The sequence below is a fragment of the Sesamum indicum genome, linkage group LG4 (assembly GCF_026168435.1).
Source record: "Sesamum indicum cultivar Baizhima isolate 11 linkage group LG4, ASM2616843v1, whole genome shotgun sequence".
Taxonomy (NCBI): Eukaryota; Viridiplantae; Streptophyta; class Magnoliopsida; order Lamiales; family Pedaliaceae; genus Sesamum; species Sesamum indicum.
The window spans coordinates 13,201,736-13,229,584 of NC_142660.1; the positions used below are offsets into that span (position 1 = coordinate 13,201,736).

The 27,849-nt window shown below is 34.8% G+C and overlaps 5 protein-coding genes across 10 annotated transcripts; all 5 read left to right on the plus strand.

Moving 5' to 3' along the window:
- Nucleotides 1-2,079: 2,079 nt before the first annotated feature.
- On the plus strand, nucleotides 2,080-6,071 carry LOC105160712 (Glucose-methanol-choline (GMC) oxidoreductase family protein). Its single transcript, XM_011078191.3, has 5 exons — nucleotides 2,080-2,324; nucleotides 2,995-3,639; nucleotides 4,323-4,714; nucleotides 5,024-5,577; nucleotides 5,665-6,071. The coding sequence occupies exons 1-5, from the start codon at nucleotides 2,234-2,236 to the stop codon at nucleotides 5,705-5,707; spliced, it is 1,725 nt and encodes a 574-aa protein (XP_011076493.1). The 5' UTR covers nucleotides 2,080-2,233; the 3' UTR covers nucleotides 5,708-6,071.
- A 4,344-nt stretch (nucleotides 6,072-10,415) lies between these two features.
- On the plus strand, nucleotides 10,416-12,522 carry LOC105160533 (Pyridoxal phosphate (PLP)-dependent transferases superfamily protein). 2 transcript variants are annotated; one of them, XM_011077958.3, is made up of 2 exons: nucleotides 10,581-10,820; nucleotides 10,952-12,522. In XM_011077958.3, the coding sequence occupies exons 1-2, from the start codon at nucleotides 10,716-10,718 to the stop codon at nucleotides 12,437-12,439; spliced, it is 1,593 nt and encodes a 530-aa protein (XP_011076260.1). In that variant the 5' UTR covers nucleotides 10,581-10,715; the 3' UTR covers nucleotides 12,440-12,522. The 2 variants fall into 2 exon arrangements, with proteins under 2 accessions (XP_011076259.1, XP_011076260.1); XM_011077957.3 differs by having other exon boundaries at nucleotides 10,416-12,522.
- Nucleotides 12,523-12,672: 150 nt separating this feature from the next.
- UREF (urease accessory protein F) lies at nucleotides 12,673-15,078 on the plus strand. Of its 5 annotated transcripts, none has more exons than XM_020693363.2 (3): nucleotides 12,673-13,321; nucleotides 13,471-13,545; nucleotides 14,086-15,078. In XM_020693363.2, coding segments are annotated over exons 2-3 (750 nt in total). In that variant the 5' UTR covers nucleotides 12,673-13,321; nucleotides 13,471-13,544; the 3' UTR covers nucleotides 14,835-15,078. The 5 variants fall into 5 exon arrangements, with proteins under 5 accessions (XP_020549022.1, XP_011076254.1, XP_088735644.1 ...); XM_011077952.3 differs by lacking the exon at nucleotides 13,471-13,545 and having other exon boundaries at nucleotides 12,673-13,146; nucleotides 13,236-13,321; XM_088879518.1 differs by having other exon boundaries at nucleotides 12,673-13,146.
- Nucleotides 15,079-17,848: 2,770 nt separating this feature from the next.
- LOC105160713 (uncharacterized) lies at nucleotides 17,849-18,912 on the plus strand. Its single transcript, XM_011078192.2, has one exon. The coding sequence runs from the start codon at nucleotides 17,909-17,911 to the stop codon at nucleotides 18,815-18,817; it is 909 nt and encodes a 302-aa protein (XP_011076494.1). The 5' UTR covers nucleotides 17,849-17,908; the 3' UTR covers nucleotides 18,818-18,912.
- Nucleotides 18,913-24,713: 5,801 nt separating this feature from the next.
- LOC105160534 (TCP family transcription factor) lies at nucleotides 24,714-26,248 on the plus strand. The gene has a single exon (XM_011077959.3). The coding sequence runs from the start codon at nucleotides 24,938-24,940 to the stop codon at nucleotides 25,985-25,987; it is 1,050 nt and encodes a 349-aa protein (XP_011076261.1). The 5' UTR covers nucleotides 24,714-24,937; the 3' UTR covers nucleotides 25,988-26,248.
- Nucleotides 26,249-27,849: the final 1,601 nt, after the last annotated feature.

The window sequence follows — 27,849 nt, forward strand, 5'->3', positions numbered from 1 at the left end:
TAGAAAGTTGTGATATGGAGATTCAATATAATGAAACACAATATATTTATTTATTTGGAGAATATTAGAGGTGGGGGAGTGCCCGTAAATTATATATATATATATATATAGTGGGATGAAATGATTAAAAATTATAATATATTAATTATAGATCAATTAATTAAAAGTTTACAAAACATCAAGTATATAAGATTTTGGTTGGGTTAGGTGGATTCGCATATATTTTATAGGTCATTACTGACACTAAAACTGGAAAGTAGTGGCCCTCATTAAAATTGATAAGTATGTGGTGAAACAGTGAGCATAGGTATAGGTATAGGTACAGCCCACTTGAAGATATGTTTGTGGTAGAAATTCAGACCACTCTTTATTAAATATAACAAACACATGATGATGTCTATTGCCTTCTTTTCAATTTCAGTGTTGGTCGGTTCAGTGCTCATTTTATTTATAATTTGAGATTACCTAAATTCGATGCCGCTCATAATTATGCAATGACAATGCAACAGATTTTCAAAACCCTCACTACTTTGTTATTTATTTTTAAATTTTTTTTGGGGGTCCATATGGTCTAAGTCCAGCGGGCTAGGCTTATTAGTCCACCACAGGCTTCAGAATATCAACCTGACAAGAGACCCCTCCAAAGAATCAAGCTCGGTCCAGAGGCCTCCGCAGCCTGCCTTGGTGGCAATTGGGAATATAGGATGTACGTGTAATTTTAAAATTTTTCTAAAAAAAATATAATTTCATATTTTTAATGTCAAAATTTTGATAAACTCACGGGAGACCCAACCTATTATGTGGAAATTAATTATAAAGGTACAATTCAAGTAGTACATAGGAATTAATCAGACAAGACACCAATCATAGATAGTCATAAATATACGTAAGTGGTAACGTGGAATTAATGATAGAAATTAAACACCAATTATACAAAGTCGCATAAACTAGGTGACACACTTATACTCCAATAATGCTATTAAATACCGATTTATTAGTTCCCAAATTACTCTATTTTATTTATTTATAACTTCGTACACTGAGTTATACATAATCGACCCCTATGATCTGTTATTTTCAAGAATAAAAATATAAGTCAATCTTCAAACCTTTAGTGCACAAAAAATCTAATTTTAATACGAATCAGAATTACTTAAGCAATATCTTCTAATTTTTGTGCTGAAAATAAATCGTGGCAGTGAAAGTTTGTCAGGGTCTGAAATCAAACACGAAAAGTCTTTTTTTTTTTTTTTTTTAGAAAAAGAAGGTTTAAGTTGGAAGTATGTGATAAAACAGTTTAATATTTATAATTTTATCAATAATCTACTAGAAGTTGGTAGTGAACTATTTATAAATTTGGCTTAATTCAATTTAATTTAAATAGTTTAAAATTAAAAATTAAAAATTCAAAAGTAAATTGATACATGTTTATTTTAAACGGTTAGAAGTACCTGTCGTAGAAGCCCAAAGACCTACTTTAGTTTTGGTCGTAGATTTACATAGATAGAAAAAAATTTATCCACATCAAATTTGATTAAGCCTGAACCAATTATATGACAAGTGTAATACAATTATTATATGATTAGTATACAATTAAAGCAAAATAATCATTTACATTGCAAGTGTAGCACACTTATTATATTGTAATTAATTTGAATTGACTAAACTCAATTTAAATAAAAATATTCCTGACATAGATAAGGAATTAATAAATGTAGCAATTAGAGATTTTGGATGGAGTGTTTCCGTAGGAAAAAGGTTGAAGAAGGGAAGAATAATGATTTAATGAAAAAGCATGCATTTACAGTTACATTAACATATAGATATAGAATGGGGGTTGTGGGGTGTTGCTGGAAGATGTGTGTTGTGTGGTTCCAACCTTAAATCATGTGTTGGAATGACATTTACGTTGGAGGTAAGAGAGGAAGAGATATATGCATGGGGCCGGGGCAGCTGCCAACAAACTCTTGTAATCTTTAAATGAGGATGAGCTAATTCTGATTTGTTCAACTGTAATTAAAGAAAGTGGAAAAGATGTCTGGCCGACTTAGTCGCTGTTTTCTCATATATCATTTCTTCCTATAAAGGGGGCCGCCGGGGTGGGGGTTTGTTCGTTGCTTGTCTTTGATTATTCTGTGCTTGCACAAACACAAACACACACACACACACACCCCAATCTCTTCTTCTCTTGCTTCTTTTTTCCAGTAAGTGAAGTAAGACGTTATAATAAAACATGATGCCTTTTCCAAGGTGCTTTTCCTTTCTTGCAGCAGCTTCTCTTGGGATTTTCAGCTTCTTCATTGTTTCTTCTTTTGCAGAGAAAGGTATCTCTCTCTCTCTCTCTCAACACACATACAAACACGCAAAAGTGCGTGTTTTTGTGACAAATGAATGATGCACTTAATTTGGTTTCATGGATTTGTTGTCGGGAATTGATTTATAATATGCTAATTGTCTTCACCTATGTTTTACTATTTTTTTTATCTTATTTTATTTAGGCCTATTATGGGCTTTTGACATTTTGATCCTACACTTACTATAGGGTCGTAATTTAGTTATGTATTTTTTTTATTTTTATAATTTTAAGACAAAATTGACTCATTTTTCAACCCATTTGCATTACTTTTAGACCAACTTTGAAATCTCTTCTAATTTTATCTTGAAATTGTGAAAAGAAAAAATGTACAGTATTGAATTGTTGCCCTAGTAAGTTATATAGCCAAAATACCAAATAACTATACTTGTAGAATTAAAAATGCAATTAAATTATTTTATTTATATAATTCTTTTGAATAAAATAGATTATTTTTAATTTTATATACGTTGGTATATATTAAATAAAATAAAATATGTAATAAAATTTAACATAAAAAATCTGATTTCAGTAATTATTATATTATGAAACCTAAGAACTAATTATGGCAAAAATACACACGGAGTTGACATTTTATTACTGGAGCTGATTACTTTTTAATTTTATTCAATAATTATCAGCTCCATATAAATCTTTTGCGAAGGATGCAAGAACAGCTCCGTCATCCGGGTTCTACGACTACATAATCGTCGGAGGCGGAACCGCCGGCTGCCCGCTGGCGGCGACGCTCTCCGTCTCTGCGAAAGTACTACTCCTGGAGAGGGGCGGCCTACCATACGACAACCCCAACGTGACCCACATTGACGGTTTCCCAGCGACACTGTCGGACACGTCTTCAACCTCCGCAGCGCAGCTGTTCGTCTCGACGGACGGCGTCTTCAACCACCGGGCTCGGGTGTTAGGCGGCGGCTCCGCCATAAACGCGGGGTTTTACACCCGCGCCAGCAGCGAGTACGTGAACGAGATGGGATGGGAGCCGCGGCTGGTGGAAGAGTCTTACGCGTGGGTAGAGAGGAAGGTGGCTTTCCGGCCGGTGGTAAAGGCGTGGCAGGCGGCGGTGCGGGACGGGCTGCTGGAGGCAGGGGTGTCCCCCTACAGGGGAACAACGTATGCGCATCTGCATGGGACTAAAATTGGGGGTTCGATCTTTGATGAGAACGGGTATAGGCATACGGCTGCTGATTTGTTGGAGTACGCTGATCCCGCCAACATTACTGTCTATTTGCATGCAGTTGCGCACCAAATCTTGATCAAGACATCACCAGGTGACTGCATTTCCCATCATCTTTTATATATATATATATATATATTTAAACAACACTTTAATAGAATAATATTAAGAAATTAGAATATATATTCACATTTATGAGATTAATTATCCACAATCTTCTCATTTCTGAACTAGGGATATAGGTTTAACTGCCCAACTTTGTTGCCCTTGTCATTGTCTCTTCTTTAGGGTCAACTTTTTCTAAATTTCATTTAGGAATAATTATATCTACACCTCTTACATATGATCTATTTAAATAAATTATTTTTATTTTTTAAAAAGTCATACATATACTCAGTTAGAAAAGTCAACATCATGTTATTTTTACTTTATGAAAAATTATACACACTCCTTAAAACTTCAATATTATTACACAAACCACCTGTATACACATGCACCTCTTGAAACTTCAATATTATTACACAAAGTTACAAACCATCGCTTTTTGAAAAATTGCACATACACGCCCTCGAACTTTAATATTATTATACAAACTATTCATTTTTTTTTAGTGTCACGAATGATCTATGTTACGTAAAAAAATATAAATAAACTATAAATCTAAAGGTGTAAATATAATTATTCTTCTCAATAATAGTAGAAATTGCCTTTTTTAAGTTATTCAAGTCCTATGTCTTCCTTTGGTATTATTTGTTATTCATGACGATGGTGGTGCAGGGCAAAAACCAAAGGCGTATGGAGTTTTCTTCAGAGACTCAAAGGGCGAGAGGCACATGGCCTACTTGAACAATGGGCCCATGAATGAGGTGATTGTCTCAGCAGGTGCACTGGGCAGCCCACAGCTCTTGCTCTTGAGCGGTATTGGGCCAGCCCCGGAACTTACAGCCCATGGACTAAGAGTGATATTGGACCATCCATTGGTGGGTCATGGCATGTCTGATAATCCAATGAATGCAGTCCTAGTTCCCTCTCCTAGGCCAGTCGAACTGTCCCTGATTGAGGTTGTGGGCATAACCGATGTCGGTAGCTACGTGGAAGCTGCCAGTGGATCCTTGGACCTCGCTTGGCTCCGGAGGACGGCTCAAGACTTTGCCAAGGCAGTGAACCAGGTTCATTTTCAACTCAACCTTGTTCCTGCATCAATTTTGAAATTGTATGTGTATATATTGACCGCTCGATTGTTTTAATTAACCTCCAATAACGTAGGAATGTGAACTCAATGCATAAGTATAATTTTTCGGCTCCCATCAAACTTTCTCTTATTATGTGGATTACAACCTAATGCTGCATGGAGAGAAATTTGCAGTCAATCAAAATAAGAGTGATTTGTATAAATAGACTATATATTTTAGGGAGGTGAACATAACTATCCGTAAAAATATTTTTGATTTCTTAGTATGTTATTGCACAATGTGCAGACTCTCCAGACCTTCACAATGCCAATCAACCAAACCATCCCAGAAGCTACTGGAGTACCCGAATTATACCAGAACCCCGGCGTACAAGCCGGAGTCATCTTGGAAAAGATCATGGGGCCTTTCTCCACCGGGTTTCTGGAGCTCCAAAGCAGGGATCCGAATGACAATCCAAGAGTCACATTCAACTACTTCCAGGACCCCAGGGACCTCCAGAGGTGTGTCCAAGGCATGGAAATCATCAAACGGGTTGTTGAATCTCGGCCCTTCTCTCCCTTCCGATACCCCTTCACATCGTTTCAGTCCCTGATGAATATGATGCTGGCAGTTCCCAACAACCTGAGGATCAAACACTTTACAGCCGCTTATTCCATGGAGCAGTTCTGTCTAGACACTGTGATGACTATATGGCATTATCATGGAGGGTGCCAAGTGGATAGAGTTGTTGATCATGATTACAGAGTGCTTGGTATGGATGCATTGCGTGTGATTGATGGCTCGACGTTTTACAGCTCACCGGGAACTAATCCTCAGGCCACCGTTATGATGCTTGGAAGGTCTTTATTAATGGATTTGAGATAGTCATTGGTATGCTCAATAATGGTAAGTCTTTTACTAAGTTGTTGTGATATGTTGTGGTGCAGGTATATGGGACAGAAAATTCTACAGGAGCGAAATGCTCGATGATTGAAGCAGATACATTTGTCAATCACTCCTGTACCTAAGAGCAAGAGATGCTATTAATAATGGATTTTCATATGTTAACTGCACTAGGAGCCTCTTACATTTTCTGAGGTTTTGCTACAGTTCCAATGATGAAATATCCATATGTGACAAAGCCTAGGAGAAAATAAAAACCATTCGGGCATCATGTAAATAAAATGAAAGAACCTAGAAGACCTTCAGCATGCTTACATGCTCAAGAAATGCTTTTCTACTGTATAATTTAGCTTGTGCAGTATTTTACTGTAAGTTTTGATGTCAAAAAGATTTGTGTTATTGATAAAATCATTGTCATATCCTTATAAATCGATCAAATATTTTCAAAGAATATTGAAATTAGTATAACTTGAGGTAAGCAAGCAGATTATCAGGAAAACCAGAACTTGGGAGTTCCTGATATTGAAATAGAAGCTAGCCTGGTTTCCTAATCAACCTATTTCTTGATTTATCCTGCTTCTAGATTGCAACTTTTATCTAGAAATAAGGTTATATACCACGAGACTTAACATAAATACCAAGTGTGAAGGATTATAAACAAAAGAATCACAGAAAGACAACATATGGTTATTAGTAAAATCTTTGCTGTAGTAGAAATAAGAGAGTGATGAAGAAAAAAGCACCTGATTTTCTGTCCTCAAGAGTGCTGTAATCTTCTATAGCCAGGGTGGAATTCCAATCTCTGAAGAGGCAACAAAGTAAATAAAATGGAGGAATATCATGAAGGATATGCCATTTCATGGGTCTGGTAATAAGCCCACTTCGTCTTTTAGACAGCATCTCCTTTCTACCGCTTTTCTCCCATTTTTACCAACAAATTCACGGGCCAGGACGGTGAGGAATCTGGTATGCTAGTAAAGGGGCTTTCCTGACAGCAACAACGGATGGATAACAAATGCATGTTATGACCAAGAAAAAGCAGCTCTCAGTGGATATCCATAGCATAAGTCTCCAAGCATATGCCGCTTCTCTGTTGGTTTATTCCATCTATGCCTATATATATATAATTATAGCCACTAAATAGGGAAGTCAAGTCGAAAGGACAACGGCTCAGTAAGCAAACCATTCATAGGGCTTCTCTTACTTGGCATGCAATGGTTCTTGCTGCAATGCAGATGGTGATGAGTTGTATTTTTTCTGATTCCCATAACATGCCAAAGGAGAGTTGCCCTGTGAATGATTCAGCTTAATTCCAAGTACTCGAAAATAATCATTGCTCCAAAGGCAGAAGGTAACAGTTCACAGTGGTAATAGGAGTAAGATGATGCTAAAATGCGTTGCCGGTGGTGATAAATGGCTTGCGTGCTTGCTCTTGCTCTCGCTTCCTGCAATTCAAGAAGGTGTTCGTGTGGCAGGAGACTGTAAGAGATGCTAGGCGAGTCAATTGAATTCACCTCTTTACAACTACTGTATATACATTCTGTTTCGGTCAATGTCATGTATCTCCTTCCAATATTCTCCTGTCCCATCTCCCTAACTTCAACTCAATATTCATCATGTCCCTAATGTAAGTCATTTTCCTCAAAACCTTCTTCTTGCAACGACTTTGGGATGTCTGGGATTTCTGTTGAGAAAGAGATCCCTCATGAAGTCGATCATTTTGGCTACACCCTAGTATCATAAACACTTGTGCATCAAACTTCTTTGTTGGTATCCTGTCAATTTGCATTTGCACAGAGATTATATTAACAGATTTCAACTAGTCAGCACCTCATCCCTCCGTATGATACAAAAATACGACATGATCCCGAACTGATGACTCTTTCGGGCAACCATTTTCCTCAAACTAGTTTTACTTCCTAGACAAGAAATTCTACTTGAATCAATCAAACAACTCAACTTTCTTTAGTAACAAGATTTAATAATCGCAACGAGAATAATTTTATAGCCTCATGGATACGCATGTATAATGCAAGTCCAGAATCCTCTGCAGTAACGTAACACCTTTAGTTTTAAATGCTAAGTGTCAGCATTGAGATATTATTTTCTCACTGTATAATTCATATATCAATGTCTTTGATTAATATATTATGAGTGTGAAGAGTACCTCAAATCATCAGCTGTAGTCAAAATTAATTGTCAAACATAGAAGACAATATCAGGTTAGTCGAATGTGTTAAATAAATCAGGATGACAGCTGACGGATTAACTAACTCGATTTATCTCAAAGAAAGGGACATAATACCAAATTAAAATGCCATAAAATATAATACCTTTGAAACCTACTGCTTATTAAATTTGAATTCTTGAAACAAGTTCTTGAGAAGGCAAGGATGCGGACAGCCTAGAAGAGTCATATCTTTGGTTGTTAAGGTCTGGTGTGTTTTTCATATGAAGACATGGAAAAGTTAAGAGATAGCTAAGTTCACACTGTCTGCACTGATTATTAATACCATGTCAAACTAACTAATTTCACACTGTCTGAACTGATTATCAATACCATGTCAAATCCCCAAATTAACTTTCGGAAAATGAAAAAACGATAAAGAAACACAATATAAAAGGATAGTGAAATTTTACATTGACTTTTCTTTTCTTTTTTTTGTGAGTTCGGACAAATAATTTTGTTCAAACCACCAAAATTATGAAATTTCGAGGAGACAGTAAGCATATGCCACACTGGGAGCGTGAAATGACATGATTAAAAGTTTCAAACGTGTCATATATATATATATATATATTTAGCAATCACACACTAGAAAATTTGTAATAAATCTTCCATGAATTATACAATCAGACGTAAACAAAACTTGTATTATTTACCTAGAAAAAGATGCAAGTCACCTCCATGTAATATGGAAAATAAGGAAATTGTTCGCCTATAAAAAATTAAATACCAAATTATTTTTCTATTTTTTAAAAAAATGAGCAATCACTTCCTTAAAGGGGGAGGAGTAATACACTCGTCCCTTGTGTGACGGGATATAGTTTTTAAAAATTAAAAATATTATTTTAATATAAATATATAATATATATTAATATTTATTTCATCATATAAAATTATATATTAAATAAAATATTATTTTAATTAAATAATTAATATATAATTTTGTATAATATCTCCCTTTCACCCTCCCTCCACCACCTCTGTCCCTCTGTCTTCCCTTCCACATCGCAGTCGCCGTCACCTCCCCCTCCCTTTCTCCCTCCGCGTCCCTCGCCCTTCCTCGTCGCCCGCATCCCCCTTCCATCTCTGTGCCGTCTCCGTTTCCTGCCCCTTCCCCTTCCTCTTCCCATCCCCGCTACCCTCCCCCTTCTTCGGCCCTCATGTTACTATTCTCTCTCTCTCTCTATATATATATATATATAATATTGCTATTAATTATATATAATAATATTTTTATATATATTTATTTATTTTGTTTAAATTTATATATTTGTTTAAATATTAACCGTGGATTAAAATAAATTAAAATTCGGGTCGCAGATTTACTATTTCAATTTAGACCTTAGATACAAATAAGATCCAATGGTCATTAAATAAGACTATAAATATAATTTTATAATTAAAAATTAAAAAAAAATAATTTTTTTAAAAAACACGTGAATTACATGAACTCGTGTAAGGGTTATTATCCTTTTTTTTTTTTTTCCTTAGAGAATAATTTGCTATTTCTTTTTTACAGAAACTAATTTACTCATTTTATATAAAGCAGGAAGTAATTTGCATTTAACCAAATATGGTCCGCGTACTCAACTTTGGTGTGGCTGAAAATCTGTAAAACACTTACTTTATAAAAGAAATTCTTTGTGGCAGTAATAGTGATAAGCCTCTTTTGGCCAGCTTCAATGTCCTGATGCCGGCCATTACGGAAATCCCTGTCTTCCTTTAGCTTTTATTCATTTTTCATTTTATTTATTTCTAAATGAAGAAAGTTAATCTTATGACAGCTCTTTTTTAGTACAGATTTTATTTGTTGTAAAATTCACAATAAAACACTAACATGAAGACAAACAAACTCGTTAAACTACTGGTTGCGTGATTTCTAATTATAATTCTTTAATGCTTAAATTCGTATAGATTCCTGATTTAAATAAATATAGGGTTGAAAAGTTGAATTTCAAATTAATAAATGCATACCTTTACAGAACATACTGGTGAATATTTATAACTAATCACTGTATGACGAACTTAAGTTGTGGGATGACAGTGTGACCAATGGCTGAAATTCTCGGGTTGAGTTGATCTTCTTCATGTTTGGTTATGTTTCCAATCTGGAGTGGAGATCCGTCTTTTCGGGGTTAACTATAACATAACATACATTGATAAGAAATTAATAAGGTTTTAAAATCTAGTTTAAGCAAGAATTTCAACGGCAAATCTCACTTTTAATTGACAAATATTATCCCAATAATAAAATATAATCAGAAAGCGATTACCCTGATTTCAGGCCGAGTTTATGTACCAGAGGATATCTGTATGGGTGTAGAGAGGAAGATAGGGGTGGGTGGGAAAGCATTAATCAGTCCGCTTCCCCTTTGCCAATGTCATCATGCTAAGTCAACTTTGGCAAACATGCGACAGCAATTACGAAAAAGATATAAATAAAAGTGGGAGAAAAAGAAAAAGGAAACTTTAATAAATTTCGAGGAAAAGGTCAAGAACTCATTCAATATAATCATTTTCCCTGTCCCATTCCACAAAGAGTTTCAGTGTTGACAGCATGCTTTAAACAATACCTTTTTCCACACTTGTCTTAACAAGTAAGCATCAGTGTTCTATAAAAAACAATGCATACTGATTCCAAGAAATTCAGGAGTGTATTTGAGCATTAAAACATAGGAAAGATGCACTCACCTTGTGTGAAGGAGGCAACTCAGTTGTGTTTTCACGGTTGTTATCCAACTCCCATCCTGAGAGTGTCTGAGCCTGAGCAGCCTATTGCAAAGACGACAAGCACATCTGCAGCTTGTCGTCGTAACTTTGCCATCACAACGGCGTCCTCGTTCTTCCCCAATACCCACTTCACCAACCATGAATCCATCCCTTCTTTGCAAGAATCATTTGTTCAGTTCATCAAAACTTATCCCAAGTACTCGGATACTGCTCCAGTTGATCAGATACGAGCTCGAGAATATGGTGAGCTCTCACTTTCAAACCATGTTTGTCTTGATTACATTGGCGTCGGTCTATTTTCACAATCACAGGTTAAGTCCAAGAATGCCTCTGATACCTCATCTGATTTCCCATTGTTTGGCATAACTTTTAAGTCGGCGAGTCTCAAGTCGCAGCTCCTACATGGTGGAGATGGATCAGAACTAGAATCTGGAATCAAGAACAGGATTATGGATTTCCTGAACATTTCTCAAAATGATTATTGTATGGTGTTCACAGCGAATAGATCATCGGCTTTCAAACTTGTAGCGGAATCATACCCCTTCCAATCTAGTCGAAAGCTACTTACAGTTTATGACCATGAGAGCGAGGCGGTGGACTCCATGATTAGTATGTCGGAGAAGAGAGGGGCCCGTATCATGGCAGCAGAGTTCAAGTGGCCGAGGCTGAGGATTAACTCAGTAAAACTGCGGAAGATGATTGTGAGGAAGAAGAAGAAGAAGAAACATAGAGGGCTATTTGTGTTCCCTCTTCAGTCAAGAATGACGGGAGCCAGTTATTCATATCAATGGATGACAATGGCAGAGGAACACGGCTGGCATGTCTTGCTGGATGCCTGTGCATTGGGACCAAAAGACATGGACAGCTTTGGCCTTTCTCTTTTCCGCCCTGATTTCCTTGTTTGCTCTTTCTACAAAGTTTTCGGGGAAAACCCAACTGGATTTGGATGCCTCTTTGTAAAGAAATCCATTGTACCAATGCTGGAAGATGCAACAGGTGCAGGAATTGTATCCATTACACCAGCAAAGAACTTGCTTCTCCCTGAAGATTCTTCAGGTACAGACACAGAACTTGAACAAATCGCTAGACTTGGGATAAAGCAAGAATGTGACAATATATCAAACTCTACTGTTCCATACACTGAGCAAGATTCAACGGATAGACAATCTGAAGAAAATGAGACCAGTGATGTTTGTGAAAAGCAATCCTGTCCAACTGAGAACAGGTCGGAACATCCAGAACAAGTCGAATTGAAGAAACATATTGTTTCAGTCCAAGAAAGGCACACATTGACAGAAAATGAAGGCTCAATTATTCAGTGCAGATGCTTGGATCATGTGGATTCGTTGGGATTGATGCTCGTCAATAGCAGAGGAAGGTACTTAATCAATTGGCTGGTTAGTGCACTGATGAAGCTTCAGCATCCTAATAGATTGGATAATTTTCCCCTGGTGACAATCTATGGGCCAAAGGTAAAATTTGACCGCGGACCAGCCTTGGCCTTCAATTTATATGACTGGAAAGGAGAAAAGGTTGAACCCGCTCTAGTACAGAAACTAGCCGCCCGGAATAATATTTCTCTCAGCCATGGATTGTTGCACCACATTTGGTTCCCTGAAAAGTTTGAAGGAGAGAAGCAGAGAATATTAGAGACAAACATCAAAGAGAACGAAGTGGCAAGAAGCAAAAGCAGAAAAGCGGATCAGGGAATCGCAGTGGTTACTGTTGCACTTACTTTCTTGGCCAACTTTGAAGACATTTATAGGCTCTGGGCTTTCATAGCCCAGTTCCTGGATGCGGACTTTGTCGAGAAGGAGAGATGGAGATACACAGCCCTGAATCAAAAGACTATAGAAGTGTAAACACAAAGCCTGATTGCTATCAGCTCAAACTGTAATCTTCCAAATCTTTGAGGTGTTGACAATGCAATTTTTGTTTCAACATATATATTTATCTTTCATTGTTGATAAATGAACGCACCATTCAATAAATTAAGACAACCACAAATACAACGTGGAAAAGCATCAAACAGAAGCAGGGGACTTCATCCGTAACATATCTAGCACAGGCATATCATCGAACACCTGATCAGCGGGATCAGGAATCACCCTCCCTAACTTTAACCGTACAGCGCTACAATATAATTATCAGTGGTTTGATTCCAGACCACGATTTGCCTCGAAACAATTAAAAAATTCGAGGGCTTTTTTTCTAAAGAACATGTATGATTTAGAATAATCAAATTTCTTTTAAGTTAAAGAGACAAACTAAACAAAAAGCATTTCAAGAAATTTAACTACATAACTCAGTTTAGTTTTACCTTCAACAAGCCAAAGCTAACAACAATTTCATTTGGCTTGCACTCACCAAAACAAAACTACGTCTCAATTTACCAAACACCAATAAAGAGAGCTTTCACGTTCACGGTCAACCACCGCCTTTTGTCCTCGCTCTTTCCTTCGGTATAATTTCTCCCACTCTTGTTTATTCTTCTTTTTCTTTCTTTGTTGACCTTCTGTTTGTGATTTTCTGTGGGAATTGTCCCGTCAAAAGCAAGAGCTGCTTTCAGGTAATCCTCTGTGCTTGAACCGGTGTAGAACTTGAATACCTGCGATCAAATTCATTTGATATATCTCCCCTTTTACTTCCATATATCAGGTTCTTGTGGCATATAAATTCTTGACTTTTCATGGATTTCATACTCAATTACCAACCGTGGAGTTAAAATTTACTGGATCCTTTTGGTACATTTATTATCTGTTTAAGCATTTCAAGAACCCATTTTTCTTTCCTGATTTCTGTATCTAATGTTTGATTGCCTGAGCATACAATCTGACGGACCAATGCTTTTACCTTTCTCCTCTGTTCACTTTCTCTTTGTTTTCCCTTCCAGGAGAGCAAATCAAATTTATCCTTGTTTTGCTGCAATAGAGAACAGTGATAATTGGATTACTTTTCCCCTTTCCCAGTAAGATTGATTATGTTTTTTACATTCTGGGATACCTTTAGACTGCCTTGATTGCTGCTGACTAGTTGGGGGCAAGATGTGGTTTTCTAGTTAGAGAAATCAACTCAGATAAGTCTAGCATTTATTTTACTGTAAAGGAGTGTTCTATATCCGAGTTATATTTTATGAAAATGCTTATAACAAAATATGTGAGAGAAATGTGATGAATTTAGTGCCAGAGTGAAAAAATGATGTATCTTGATAAGATAAGATGAAGCAGGCAATTCAGGTTAAAACACAAGGAAACAGTGGAGGCTATGATCCTTCAGTTGCCTCTTCATATGTGTAAAACATTTGCTTTCCCTGAACTATTATTGGGATGGATTCAGGATAATTTAGGATGCACAATTGAATTAGCAAGTGGGCTTTTGTTAGACTGTCAATTCATTTCTGATTTTGCATGAGATTTTGGTCTAAGTGACTTCTTTTGTAAGGCAGCTTATGATAGTTTGGTTTGCTAGATTCTTGCTTAAATTGCTGTTTGATGTTTCTGTATGCCAGTGCAAACTGTGCCTTGTATGGAGTTTGTGGGGGAGGCAAACGATAACAAAGATAAATCTTCATCATCAGGCTCTCTTCGGCTATGGAGTCAATGGCAATTGTTAGATTCTATACTCCCTACTGGTGGCTTTGCTCATTCATTTGGTCTGGAGGCAGCCATGCAAGCTCGCCTGGTCATTTCGCCTGAAGATCTACGAACTTATGTAATCCATGTATTGGAGAATACCGGAAGCCTGCTTCTACCATTTGTCTATGCCGCAGCCATGTCTCCTGATACACAAACATGGCATAAACTCGACAGATTGTTGAACGCTATGCTGACAAACGAAGTTGGTCGTAAAGCATCAATAGCTCAAGGATCAGCACTTATGAGAGTAGCTGCTTCAGTTTTTTCAGAAATTCCCTCGCTCAAAATGATGAGAAGTGAAGCTTTGAGCAGTGGGGCTGTTTCTTTCCACCACGCCCCCATTTTTGGGCTTGTATGTGGACTTCTTGGATTTGAAGCCGAGACCACTCAGAAAGCGTACATGTTTGTGACCATGAGAGATGTTATATCTGCTGCAACCAGGCTAAATTTGGTTGGACCTCTAGGTGCAGCTGTATTACAACATCAGGTTGCTCCAATTGCTGAGGATTTGTCGACAAAGTGGATGAACCGAGCTGTGGAGGAGGCTTGTCAGACATGCCCTTTGCTTGATACCGTGCAGGGCTGTCACAGTTACTTGTTTTCCCGACTGTTTTGTTCCTGAAGGCTGAAAGTCACAACAAAACCAGCGTTCGGCCATTCTTGCTGCCTAGGCAGAATGGAAGTCTTCAAAATTATCCGAGGCTGCTCAAGAAAAGGATACAGTTTTGAGGTTGGTAAACCAATCTTTCAGGCCTTTGCTTTCACAGGCTCTACAAATATTTTGAGTTGGAAAGCATTCAATTCTACCATTAATATGACAAAACTGAACAAACATCTCTGAAGTAAAGACATTTGAGTTGGCATTTCATCGCATCGTCCTACTCTTCTCTTGCAAAATACAAGAAACTTTTACGTAGACCTAAGGGTAAATTGCAACAGGCTCCCCTTGAGGTTTGACTTAATTATAAATACCACTCGTTGTATGAAAAATTATAATAGCTATTTGGAATTAACGACTGTTTAATAAATACTCTCGTAATAACCCATGATAGGACTATTTGTAATTTTTCAAGACTATAAAGAGTATTTATAATTTTTCAAAACTATAAAAAATATCTGTAATTTTTTAAATTATAACAATTACGTATAATTATGTCAAACTTATACAGAGTCTGTTGTGTAAATGTTGGTAGTAGTTTTTGTTGTGAGGTCACCAGTTGCCCAATCACATGTTAATTTACTTCATTCTCATGACATGTGAATTATATTATGGTACCGAACTAACAGTCAACACTCCTGAAATTGTCTGTTTTCAGTTTTTACCCTATGAAATTTTACTTTTCTCAAAAAAGATAATAATAACAATTATATCATAATTTCGATCACTGCAAACTATAACACCAATATATTAATAATAATCAATATAAAATATTTATTAACTGATCAACAACTACCTTTAATTGAAAATCGAACAACAAATCACACATCAACAAAATTTGGAACACATAATCTTATAATTATACATAAAGATATCAACTTCGTCAATTAAATTAAACTTACTTGCTTCAGAAATTATATTTGAAGACGGCTAGTTTGAAATATCTTTTATTTCCGTTGCCGCCCCTTTCCTGCTCGAACACCCATAGACATCTTAATTAAAAAGATGACTTTTAATTAAATTTTATATTTTCTATATCAAAAGAGAATCTATTGTCAAATAAAAACAACAAAAATGATATATGCTATTTGTTTTTTACGCTAAAACATGAGCAACTTACCATAATAAATAAGATATTTTGTACGTCCACACTTCTTCCCAAGCTGCTACCATACATTATAAAACGAATAGGATAATATTTTTTAATCTGGAGGAACAACAGGTTCAGGCATAATTACATTATTATCCATTTCAATTTGTTAGAATAAATAATAGAAATTAAACAATTTAGTATAGCGAAAATGATGGATAAAATCGTAAAATCATATAAAAAATAACACTATAAATATTTGTTATTTTTCTTACAAATTAATGCAATTTTTTGCTATTTTACTCTACAATTATATTCTTTTTAATCAAATTTGATTTGAGTACCGCCTTCAATACCTTTAGCCCTTTTTCTAAATTATTCATTTTGGCACTGTATGTGAGACCATATAAAGTGATTATTTTATACAAATTATTTATTTATTTTTTTGAATTAGAATCTGAAAAAAATAAGGAAAAATCAAGGCAAAAGTTCCAAATCTGATTATGGTTTAGTTGAGTATTCTGTTAAGATCAAATGAAGCAGGAATTCTTCTTAGGTGAACAATAATATCTCCAAATTCTTGAGATTTCAGCCCTAAACCCTTGAAAATTCAGCCCACAACCCATGCCCCACCTACTACCTACCCTTATACAATAAATAACCTCATTCAATTCCATCATCCTCTATACAAATAATTATAAAAAAAAAAAAAAAAGTATTTTTCATTGTACGTGACATTGGGAGTGTTTGTGCAAGTTTCAGAAAAATACTTTTTAGCTTCTGACTCTAAAAATTACTAAGAAAAACATTTTTAAATCAAAAGTTAGAAGCATCCGCGAGCTAGTTTGGCTTGTTTTTTAAATAAATTCAACTTTAGTTTTATTACTTTACCCTCATTATAATAACCTTAATTTAATTTTACCTTTTTATTTTTAATTTTTTCATACTTAAAGTTGATATTAAAATTTTTAAATTATTTGAATAATTTAACAATAATCAAGTTTACACTTTTACAAATTAAATATTTTATAATTTTTATATTTTATTTGCTATATTATTCATTTATCATAAAAAATATAAATTAAATGGCTATGATTAATTAATAAAATATTTTTTTTCATTCATGCAGGTTTAATTATTGTGTATGAATCAATAATTATATTACTTAGTGGAAGTATTATTAAATTAAAATTTTATTTTTTTATTAATATTTTAGAAAAAATCAAATATGATATATACCAAGCAAAATAAAATTTATTATTTTTAAGGAAAAATAAGTATTATTGACAAATAGCAAAAGCGAATATAATAAAAAATAATATCTTTTTAACATACGGTGACAAAATAGTCTTTAATCAATTAAGTTTATTTTAAAAGTGATTTTTTCCAAACACTATCTAATTTAACTTTTGTCTATTTTTATTTTTTCTACAAACATTGCGCCACTTTAGATTCTGCTACAACTTTCAACTTTCTTTATAAAAATCACTTTTGTAAAAGCAAAAATTTTCACAAATACTCCCTAATGTGATATTAATTTTATTTATTGCATTAAATAATATTTTGAAATTAGTTTTATTTTTTATTCTTATTTTTAATTTTAAAATATGATATGTTGATTTATATTTTATTTTTATTTATAATTTATATGTTATTATTAAGTGAGAGCACTATTTTGGTATCTCATTTTTTATTATCTGCTAATTTATATATTTTTAATATTTAATTTAGTTAATTAATTTTATTTATTTATTTTCCATCCTCCCACTCTTCTAAATCCTCAAATTGCCCACAAACACTAGTATAATTTATATTATGATACTTATCATATACATATTGAAACGATGTATCACGCCTACCAGTTATAAATGACAGCCATTCCTTACTCTCTTTTCGTACCCCCCCCCCCCCCCATCCCATCTTCTTCTTGCCTACAGTATATTCAGCCATGAACTCAAGAAAACCAGTCTTTTCCAAATATGCCCCTCCCCTCAAGCTCATTATCTACGGCATGCTCCTCGCCTTTCTTCTCCTCACCTGCCTCGCCGTGATCTGGAACAAATCCTACCCGAACCTTAGCACGGCCGCCCTGGGCCGGCAACAGGTGGAAGAATGCCGTGTTCCTGAGTATAGGCGAAAACTCATCCCCCAGCTGGAGCCCTTGATATCAGAGGAGCCATTGGAGATATGGGAGGGACTCGGCAAGCAAGAGAAGAACGTCAAATACCTCCCATCCATGGTCGACTTGAGCACCAACTCACGATTCATCTATATCGACCTCGGCGCCCGCGACTACGACTCCAGCATCGGCAGCTGGTTCCTCAAACAATACCCAAAACAGAACAAAACCTTCGAAATCTACGCCGTCGAAGCCGACAAAGCCTTCCACAAACAGTACGAATCAAGAGAAGGGGTCACCCTCTTGCCCTACGCGGCCTGGGTGAAGAACGAGACGGTGGTCTTCGGCAGCAAGCCCATAATCGTGAAGGACAAAGTGTGGAGAATGCGGCCGTTCGGCCGAATCGAAGGGCAGACAGCGGAGGCAGATGGGCTTTCGGCGGTGACGAGAGTTCCGGCGTTTGATTTCGTGGATTGGCTAAAGAGGACGGTGCGGGAGAGGGATTTTGTGGTGGTGAAGATGGATATAGAGGGGACAGAGATCAGATTAGTGAAGGAGTTGGTGGAGAGGGGGGCGATGTGCTTGATCGACGAGCTGTTCATGGAGTGCCATTTCGATCGGTATGTGAAGTGTTGTTCGGGTGAGAGGATTAACAGGTTTAATTACTCGTATGCTCAGTGTTATGATCTGTTCTTGCAACTGAGGAACAAGGGTTGTGCTGTTCATCAATGGTGGTGAGGATGATGATATTCTTGTACTATTTCATTAGCATTTTCACCATTGATTAGTAACACTAGTTTTAAATAAAATTTGATCATTTTTATTTCATTTAATTAATGTATATAATCACTATACGTATAAAAAATTAGCATAATTTTGAAATATATTTTATTTGAGATAATACTTTATTTTTCTAAATCAAGAAATGAGTGGTAGCAAAAAAGTACGAATATCTCCGTTCCGAAAATTTAACATGTATTTTTCATCAAAATTTCATAAACGCAAAAGATAGATTATATAATTAAAATACAATATATGTAACATATTTTCAAAATTAGAATAGGTTTAGGATCATAGACATAACGTATATATAATTCACGAATTTCAAATACATAAAATTTTAGTAGAACATATTTAATTTTTATTAATTGAGTCAAGACATATCTTCTTTTCTTTTCTTATAGAATTTTTCATGCAATCTGGAACATTCATTTTCCTAGAAAATTCAGACTCAAGATTTTGAGATAGTAGACCAAAAGAAATGTAGAATGCGCCTAAAAGTATAAAGCTAGTCAAAATGACATCATTACGTAATGAAAAATTCTTATTTTAAAATAATTTATTAAATTATAATAATTAAAATTTTGAATTATACACCAATTATATAATAAATAAAATATATAATTAATAATTAGTTTAGGTACTGCTAGGTGGTTGAATTTTTGGAAAAGGTTGCTATTTGTCTTTGTCAGGGTATTAAAGTTGAGTTGCACCTGTCATATTGTCAGCGGTGGCAAGTTCAGACACACACTATTAGCGGTTTGAACCAATGCAAAAGTCACAATTGTTCACCAAACCAATGATACAAGTCATGATTCACTACTTTTTTATTTAGATTTTCTCACAACTATACATTTGGATGCCAAAACCAAAATTTAGTAGGGAACAATGCTAAATACTACAATTGAAAGTACAATATTTTTACATAGGTTTCTAAACTATATCTCTACTAGTATAAAGTCCGTGCCAAGGCATGGGAAATATTTTCAATTTTAATATTGACTATAATAATAAATATTTAAAAATGTATATTTATAAGGTTGCATAAAAATTATTTATATTTATACTAATGTAAAAAGATATGCACTTTTACACTCACAAACGGCTGTTAATAACACCACACTATCTTTTTTTAAGTAAAAAATACTCTTCATAATAAAATAATTAATTTATTCAACTTTTTAAAATTTATATTAATTGATCAAATACTATTTATTTATTTATTTATTTTTATTAATATAATGTACTGGCTTATATATTTTGCTCTTATTTATAATATAATTTAAAATATAAAAAAATATTTATTATATAGATGTAGGAACGACGTGCCACAACGTTTAGTAATAAAACTACTTCTATGCAGTGGTTCTAATAAAAATTAGATAAAATATTTATTTTCTGGAATTATTATTAATTATTTAGAAAAATGTCCAGAAAATCATATATTCTTATATTTTTCTTAATTTGATCATGGTTTGCTTATGTTACAATATTGTTGGTGGATCATAGTTGTGGTCCACTTTATATATTTTGTCTTTTATGAATATTGATACCTTGATATGTGCTACTTACATGATATCTCTCTAACTGTAGATATAAAATATCCCAAATTTTAAAAACTACATTTTTGTTTTGAGTTTTATTTCATGCTAGTAAAACTCCAAAATGTTATTATCAAGTGAGGAGTTAATCTGTATGATTTACGTCCACAAGATATTATTTGATTGGTTAGGTTGATGCATCGCAATCGAAAAGTCGTGAGTTCTATTTCAATTAATGTAGGTGTATGCTTACTTTTATAATGATTTGTTGTTCAATTGTTTCGTTTGAACGTATTTTTTTATTTAAATTATTGATGTATTTACTCATTCATTATGATGTAATAAATTGCATAATTTAAGAAATATATATATGTAAGATTTATTAGTTAGAGTGGTAATCTCCCGAAAGAGAAAGTCCTACTATAAGTCTTGAATTGACTACTCTAAACCTATTCGTCGAATTACTTTCATTTTAAGTGAAATATGGTGGATTCTCCATCAATTCGTTCTGTCTTAGGTAATGCCAATTGAGCGAAATAAGGAATCTTAGACGAAAAGGCGAAGATACCTAACAGAATAAGGTTTTTCGCTCTAGTTGGGCAATGCAAGGAGGCCTCTTTCACCATTCTTTTTAAATGAAAAAGTATTATTAGTTCAGTTCGGTAGAACATCCCTCCCTCTGTCTTTTCTCGCTTTGCTAATCTTGCTAGCAGACGAGGGTGAATGGACTGGCTTCTTAAGCCCTTTTTCTATGCGTCGGTGACCTATATGACCAACATAAGACTCGACTTATAAGATTTACGGAGGTTTAGTGAATCCCACGCCGAATCTCCCTATCATTTTCTACCCTCTCGATCACTAGTCATAACGGCACATGTAAACCAAAATAGGTAGTAGAGGTTTTTTTTGCAAGAATCAAGCTCTTATTGCGATATGCTATGTTTTCTCCCCCATTGTTAGTAGGTTGATGGGTAACACCAAACTCCCAAAAAGAATTTTTGAATTCGATGAGAATGAATGATAAAAATTCTAAAGCATGCCAATTTGAATTCTCGAACTTTAGTTCTTGCCAATTTTCAGGAAAAAAAAAAAAAAAAGCCAACAGCTTCTGTTCTTAATTTAAATAATTTTTTAATTCAATTATACGTCAAAAATAAATTAGTGCTTCATACGAGAAAGACATTTCTCCCCAAAATTTATCTTTAATTTGTGAGAAATTGGGCCCCAGCCCATCTTCTGACTTAATGGTGGCGCACAACAACCCACCAAAATAGTGGTAGACTAAGTACATATGATGTTAACTGTCGTGGGTCATCCAATGTTTTCGCCTTCAATATAATTTGAGTTTTGGTGGAGATGTTGGTTGTGTCCTGACTTTGGCAAGCAATTCACAGAATTTCATTTAAATTAAGATAAATTACAAGTAGCTCCCAAAAGTGATCATAATTTCCTAATCTATGCATATATCTGACCATGGATTGTGATAAATACATGAACTTAGATCGTATATAACCAAAGCTTTGTTGTCGAGGATGTCCTTACACAACAATAGATACTTTTCACTCCCAAGAAATTATTTATTTCAATAAAGAGATTTGATGTATTATTTTTGGAAGCTGTTATTTCATAATAGTAAATATGTTAAAGATGGCTTTGTTGGTTTAGGTTTATATTTATCTCGTATTTCAAGAATGTAAATGATCCCACTTAAATTCGAGGTTTTTGTGAGAGTAGTCTGGATCGGGTGTTCTGAATTTGAAAAAAATAAGTACATTAGGCTTGTTGGAAGTCCCAAACTAAGTATTTTCGATGTTTAAGTCAATTTGAAAAATCAAAGAAAATCTTATAAAGTGATATGAAAGCAATAAATAATGTCCGTTAATTGAAAAGTGTTGGGATATTTATGGAGTCAAATGTCTGTATTACTAGAGAGCAACGTGACGTGATTTAGAGCTCCAAAGTACAAAACTGATTAACAATCGGGAGTCAACGTAGCTAGGTTAGGCAAAATGGGTTATAGCTGGACCCTACTGGATGCGGATGCTAGCCAAAAGTTGTAGTTTTGCCTTATCGAAGGAGGTATATTATACTACAAAAAAATATGGGATTTTGGAATGATTTTTTTCTTTTTCTTTTTTTTTCTTTTTTTGTCTTTAGAACGATTTTCAGGACACAAAACTTATTTGGAGTGGATTTTGAAATGGTTTTGGAACGAATAGAAATCCATCCTTACAATTGGTGTTACAAAAATATATAAATTGTTATAAAAAAACCATTCCCAGTTGGGAAGGCAATTGTAACTGTCCCCAAAAATCGTTCCTAATGTTGAATTTATCCAAAAAAGATTTGTTTTTGAGTTGAAATGGTTATGGCAGGTTTTGGAATGAATAAATTATTTTCTCGGGGAACTTTGGAACGAGCTTTGTAATACTCATGCCTGAATTTTGAAACTGTTTTTATTTGTAAAATGGGATAAATTTAGGAACGGATTTTGAAATTATAATCTAACACGGGTTTAGGAACTATTTTGCTTAATTAGGAACGTGTTTGTAAAACTGTTTTAGTATTGGTATTAGGAACAATCATTCTTAATTTGGAAGACATATTAGAGACTGGAATAACAATGGTATTTAGAACGATTATCTACTAGTTTGGAGTACCTGTTTGAGATGGTTTTAGAAATGGTATTTGAAATGATCCGTCCAATTTAGATTATAATTATAGTACGATAATAAATTAGAAAAAATAATGTATATATATAATCTGTATATTATTTCAATGATTGCATGAATGTAATGCTAGGTTCAATCTAATTTAGGGGAAGGAAAATTCTTATCCGAATCAAGTTTGATCGAACTAAGTCAATCACACAGTAAGTATTCGTACTTGTTATGTGATTGATCACTTTTCTTGAAGTGTAAACCAATCACATAATAAATATATTATGCTTACTTTTTAATTGATTCAAGTTCAGCCAAATAAGGCCTGAATTCGAATTTTTCGAGAGGGATAATACATTTATAGCATGTGTTGAGGAAGAAAATAAAAATAAATACAAGATCAGGTCCAAAATTAGGTAAATTTCATCCTGTGAATTGGTAATTTTGACCACTTGAAAAATAAAGCTCATTGCCTTGTGTTTTGTGGCTTTAAATGCAATTAATTTTGACCAATCTCATTACATTTCCTCTCCATCTCAATTGTAATATTATTTCTATAAATCAATTCAAACATTCCTTTTCCTTTTTCTTACATTTTCATTAATAAAAAAATAATACTAATAATTAGTGCATATTAATTATTGATAATTATAATTCATAATATTATTGATAATATTATAGTCAATTCACTCAAAATACATTTATACACATACCTTTCTACTACAAAATTCCGTTTATAAATCTTTCATTCACATATTTGCCAAATTATTGGATCATCACTAAAAGTAAAATATATCCTTTTTTTTTACTAGTTTATTTACTTTTATGTAATAAGAATATTCTCTCGTTGAGACTATCAACAGTTGACCAACTATAGAAGAGAGAGAGAGAGAGAGAGAGAGGAGAGAGACGATTCCTTAGAGAAAGAAAAAGAGACAATAAAAAGTTCACATAGTACATAACTTTCCGTGACCAAATGGAAGTCGCATGGATCTTATAAATCTAAAATATTTCTTACTGTACAGGATATATTACAGTTTTGATATGATTATAAATATTTTTTTTTATAATTTATGATCGTCTAACAATATCTTTTTATGACAGTCTATTACATTGGATATTTATTAGATAATTATTTGTTTTAAAAAAATATTTATAATTTTTTAAATATTAATGAAAAATTTATAATTATGGCACATATCAAGAGAACTCATTTTAATTCACACTATTATATAACTTAAAGAAATATATAATTGGCTGTAAGTGAGTGCCGCATGCTGCATTCAATCAAAAATTAAATAATTGTTTTAAATTAATTAACATTGCAATCCAATTATCAAAAGTACTATTGTTGACCCATGAAATATATAATAAGTATTTTCATATCACATTGGCTAATTAGTAACTTTATAATAAATATTTGTTACAAATGCAAATAAAAGATTTGGATTTGTGATATGAAATTTACCAAAGTATTTAAAAATAAATTTGAAACCAATGAAGTATTTATATGATTCTTGTTCAACATTTGTCCAAATATGGGCCATGATTATAATAAGTGGGCAACCCGCACCCATTAATTGGGTTGTTGGACCACCCACATTTATAATGGTGCAACTCTCCCCACTATAAGATAACCCTAGCAAAAACCCACCCAAAATCCCTACATATAATCTGGTAACTATTCTAACCCCTAAATAGGTGGGGCCCACGACGTGTCACCATCCTACGGCCCCCCTTGAGCTCACCAGCACGAATGACCGTCGATTCTTGTTCCCCCACACTATATAGGTTTTCTTGGGGGGTCCCTCTTTTGCTCCCATCACCCGTTAGATAAAAGTGGGTCCAAATTTTTCTCCTCCAAGAAAATTATACACATGGCCTCAATTCTCCCCCAACACCGCCACCACCACCCCACGCACCACCAAAATCTTGAACCCCGAGAAGACGATGTCTCCTCCGCCGACCCTCTCCTCCCCAATGAATACACAATCGCGGCTGTTGACGCGGTCGAAACTGACCCATCACCGCCGCCGCCGCCCTCTGATGGTGCGCCCCTTTTGAAGGAGGAGCCGTCGGATATGGAGGGGTCCGTTCAGGATGGAGTGAGCCGGGCTCCGGAGACAGCGCTGGTGGCGGCGCCTCCCCCGAAGAGGTCGAGCAAGGACCGGCACACGAAGGTGGAAGGGCGCGGCCGGAGAATCCGGATGCCGGCGGCGTGCGCGGCTCGTATATTCCAACTGACGCGGGAGCTCGGCCACAAGTCCGATGGCGAGACCATTCGCTGGCTACTAGAGAGGGCTGAGCCAGCCATCATCGAGGCCACCGGCACCGGCACCGTACCCGCCATCGCTGTCTCCGTGAACGGTACGCTGAAAATCCCGACAACTCCTACTTCCGCCACCGCCTCCGCTCCTGAAACTCCTAGAAAGCGGAGAAAAAGGGCTTCCAACAGCGAGTTCTATGAGGTTAATGATGCTTCCAGTTTTGCCCCCGTCGCACCCATTGCACCTCAAGGGCTAGTCCCGGTATTTCCTAGCGGGACATTTTTCATGATCCCTCCTACTGGTGGAGGCGCCGCGGGCCCGTCGAGTCAGCCTCAGTTCTGGGCCATACCCGCCACAGCAACACCAGTTTTCAACGTCGCCGGGCGACCGATATCTAATTTCGTGAGTTTCGGGGGTGGGAACGGCGGCGTGTCGGAGAGTGAAGTGGGGACGAACAGCAATAGTGGGAGCGGCGAAAAGAAAGGGTCGAGGACGATGGGAGGAGCAGCAAGCAGTTCAAGTTCATCGATGAGCACAAGCACAAGCGCAACACAAATGCTGAGGGACTTCTCCTTGGAGATTTACGACAAGAGGGAGCTTCAGTTTATGGTGGGTTCTGCTTCAGGGAATAACAATCAAACCCCATCGCCTAAATCCTGAAGAAAAGAATGGGGGGCTGAGAGAGAGAGAGATTAGGGTTTTAGGGAATTCCTGAGTTGTGATTGTGAAACAGAGAACCCACCCTTTTTTTTTCTGTTTTCATCCTTTTCTGCTTCTTCTTCCAACTACTTTTAGTTAGCCTGTTTACGACTCCCTCCCTCCTCCACCTATGCTTCTGTAAATAACTTCATTTTTCTGTTTCTGTTTTTTTCTTTTCTTTTTTGGTTTTGGATAATTATAAAAAGATGAGGTCGGATTTAATTCTTTGTGTCTTTCACAACTAGTAAAGAAGAATCTTATTGCAAAATGAGTATTATCCCCAACTCAGAAATTCCTCCAAATATTGCGATTTAATAATCAATCTCAACTCTCACTGAATCGCAGAGTTTTAGTGGGTTGATAATGCATAAAATTGAAATTGGGGAGATCCAACTTTTGTCGAAATTCAAACTCGAAAATGGTAATGCAGAAAATGGCAAAATTAATAATCAATTCGCATCACAGGGTCACTAATAAAGAGTAATTTAAATTGATGGTGAGAATTCATTAATGATATTGGTGGTGGTGGCCGTGGCTGCCTCATTCCTTAGCTGTAGGTTTAGAGAGAGAAAGACCTATGAAAAGAGAGACGGTGAAATGGAGTTTCAATTATAATATTGGGCGATACATTAATGTAATGTACATTGTAACTCACTGCTTTCCACTGCAATGGGAATTCACACGTGTGGGCCCCCCTCCCATGCTTATTATGTTTTTTTTATTATATTAATTCAATCAATATATTATGACCAACACCATTAATCAAAAATTATAATAATTTTTTATTTAACTAATGTATTAATACGATAATAAATAAATTATAATAATATTCACATAAAATAAAATAAATATTTATATATTTCTGAATTTTAAATTTACAATTTTAAACTTATTTATAAAACATCAATACTAGGATAAACCATCATTAGTCACACAGTTATTTCATCACCTCAATAATTAAATTCTTACGAATTATAATAATAATTTTATTTGCTAACAATTATTATGTGAATGCCAAATTCAAATTTGTTTTGAGGTATATGACTTTCAATCCCATTTCCCAATATTTGGAGTTAGTTTTAACGCTAGATACTATTATATTTTAATAATAGTTGTTGATTTGAATATTTATTTGATATTGATGATTGGTATATAATTACTAAAATTAGTGGTTGTTATTAAATATAAATATTTATATTCATAATTATAATTAATTTACTTAAAAATATAGAGAATTTGATATTATTTCAAAACTAGTAAAACAATACTAAAAATAAATAAAATTATAATTGTTAATGAAAAATCATATCAGTCAAAAACTCTTATTATTAGGGGGTTGGAAAAACAACAACACAATGTCAATAGTAAGGCACAATTATTAATTATGATTGAGACAAAATATTCGTATGAGTTATGAAGGTTGCAAAAATTATTACGAGACAGTAATTATAGTTCGAACTGAATATTTTATAATGAAAAAAATAAATAAATAATTTAAAAACTAATATGCAAGAAATAAAATATTAAAGTTCAATTAAAAAAATACTTTCGTCCATATCGATTCTTCTATACAAAGATATTATTTTTATAAAATAACTTTTACTAAAAAGCATAATATGAAAAGATATTCATAGAAAGATAGCAATGCGGTGAGTCATGGCCTCGTGCACTCCAAATAGATTTAAGTGCACGTGAGTAGAGGCGATGCACGTGCGCGTGGTCCACCGCTTAGGGTGGGGAGTCATTGCAGAAAAAAAGTTTTATCCGAGTTCAATGGGGGCCACCAGTTTTATAGCCATGGGTCGGAATCGTGTGCGACTCTC